At 37.7% G+C, this 1,354-nt stretch overlaps 1 protein-coding gene across 1 annotated transcript in view; it reads right to left on the bottom strand.

The window, feature by feature from the left end:
• LOC106873500 (lysosomal alpha-glucosidase) overlaps window positions 1-1,354 on the bottom strand; it is a 35,545-nt gene that overhangs the window by 25,159 nt on the left and 9,032 nt on the right. Inside the window, exon 2 of the mRNA XM_052975685.1 lies at window positions 232-872. Coding sequence (XP_052831645.1) covers window positions 232-627 — 396 coding nt within the window. The 5' untranslated portion in view covers window positions 628-872. The remainder of the gene's footprint in view (window positions 1-231; window positions 873-1,354) is intronic.

The following is a 1,354-nucleotide window of genomic DNA, read 5'->3' as shown; positions in this document are numbered from 1 at the left end:
GTTAATCATGATTTTATTCAACATATTCCTCTCTCAGATTCACACACACTTATTGCAGTGGCCCTTCAATTTTTCTAAGCCCTGTAAAAGAACTCAGAAGGTTGGGCCTCCAAGCAAGCCTTTCGTGATACCCTTAAAGCCAGGAACTTTTCAGCACCCCCTCATATATACAATTCTCACATGCAAAAGAATGAGATTAAAGAATTTAGAAATAGAATTATTTACTCTTACTTTGATATGTAGTCTTGTCTTTGTTTCAAAATAAACATCCATTTGGATCTCTGCAATATCTTTGGGAAATGGTGAAGGTTTGCTACGACTCAGCCTGTAAGAATATCCTGTCTTTGTGACGGCAGATTTGTTGAAGATATAACCCACAAAATTTGGGGGATAGAAACATGCAAATTCTGACATCTCATCCCAACAACATCCTCTTTCCTTGCAGGATTTCTCTGAGGCACCCAACTCTGGATGGCAGTCAAAACGGTCATTGGTAGCGATGCTGCAATACGAGTCTCGATGATCAGTTGGTTGGAAACAGCAGTCTGAGAAATAATAGAGCGGCCAATAAATGAAGAATGTGGTGAATGTAAAGAAACACGTAATATAAGCGAAAACCTGGAACATTTTGGTGGTAGGGTGGTTATTCTGTTTGCCGTTTCTGTTTGCCGTTTCTGTTTGCTGTTTCTGTTGGTATTGTTGCTGCTGCTACGAACGTTGTAATTCTTGAGAACTTCTGTGCTTGTTAATTTCTCTTTGATTCTTGATGATTCTCTGGTTGCTATAGTTACCAATATTTATTCTTGGTGTTTCTGTGACTGTTGCTGTTACTGTTGACTTTGGAATACTCAGCAACTATTTATTCAGTTTTTCTAAGAAGCACAAAAAGATAGAAAATAAAATAAACAAAAACAGAAATATAAACAAGACATAACATATCATCGTCATCATCATCATCATCATCATCATTTAACATCATCATTTAACGTCCTTTTTCATGCTGTGATGGACAGGCTGACAGGAGCTGCCTGGTTCCATGTCTGATTTGGCAACAGTTTCTATGGCTGGATGCCCTTCCTAATGCCAACCACTTTACAGAGTGTACTGGGTGCTTTAATTACATTAAAAATGTAAGAAATAAATTAAAGAAGCTATATAACCAAATTGATAAGACGCTGATAATTACATGGAATAAAGGAAGAGGGAGAAAGAAAGAAAGAAAGAAAGAAGGAAAGAAAGAAAGGGAAAAGGAGGGAGATGATGTGGTTCTAAGTTCGATCCTACCGCATTGCAATACCATCTTCTACAAAAGCTTCAAGTTAACCAAAAAAACCCTTCAGAGTGGAAGCAGGGA

This window comes from Octopus bimaculoides, chromosome 22 (genome assembly GCF_001194135.2).
Source record: "Octopus bimaculoides isolate UCB-OBI-ISO-001 chromosome 22, ASM119413v2, whole genome shotgun sequence".
Lineage (NCBI taxonomy): Eukaryota > Metazoa > Mollusca > Cephalopoda > Octopoda > Octopodidae > Octopus > Octopus bimaculoides.
The sequence above is the reverse complement of the archived record's forward strand: the minus strand, read 5'-3'. Positions and strand labels throughout refer to the sequence as shown.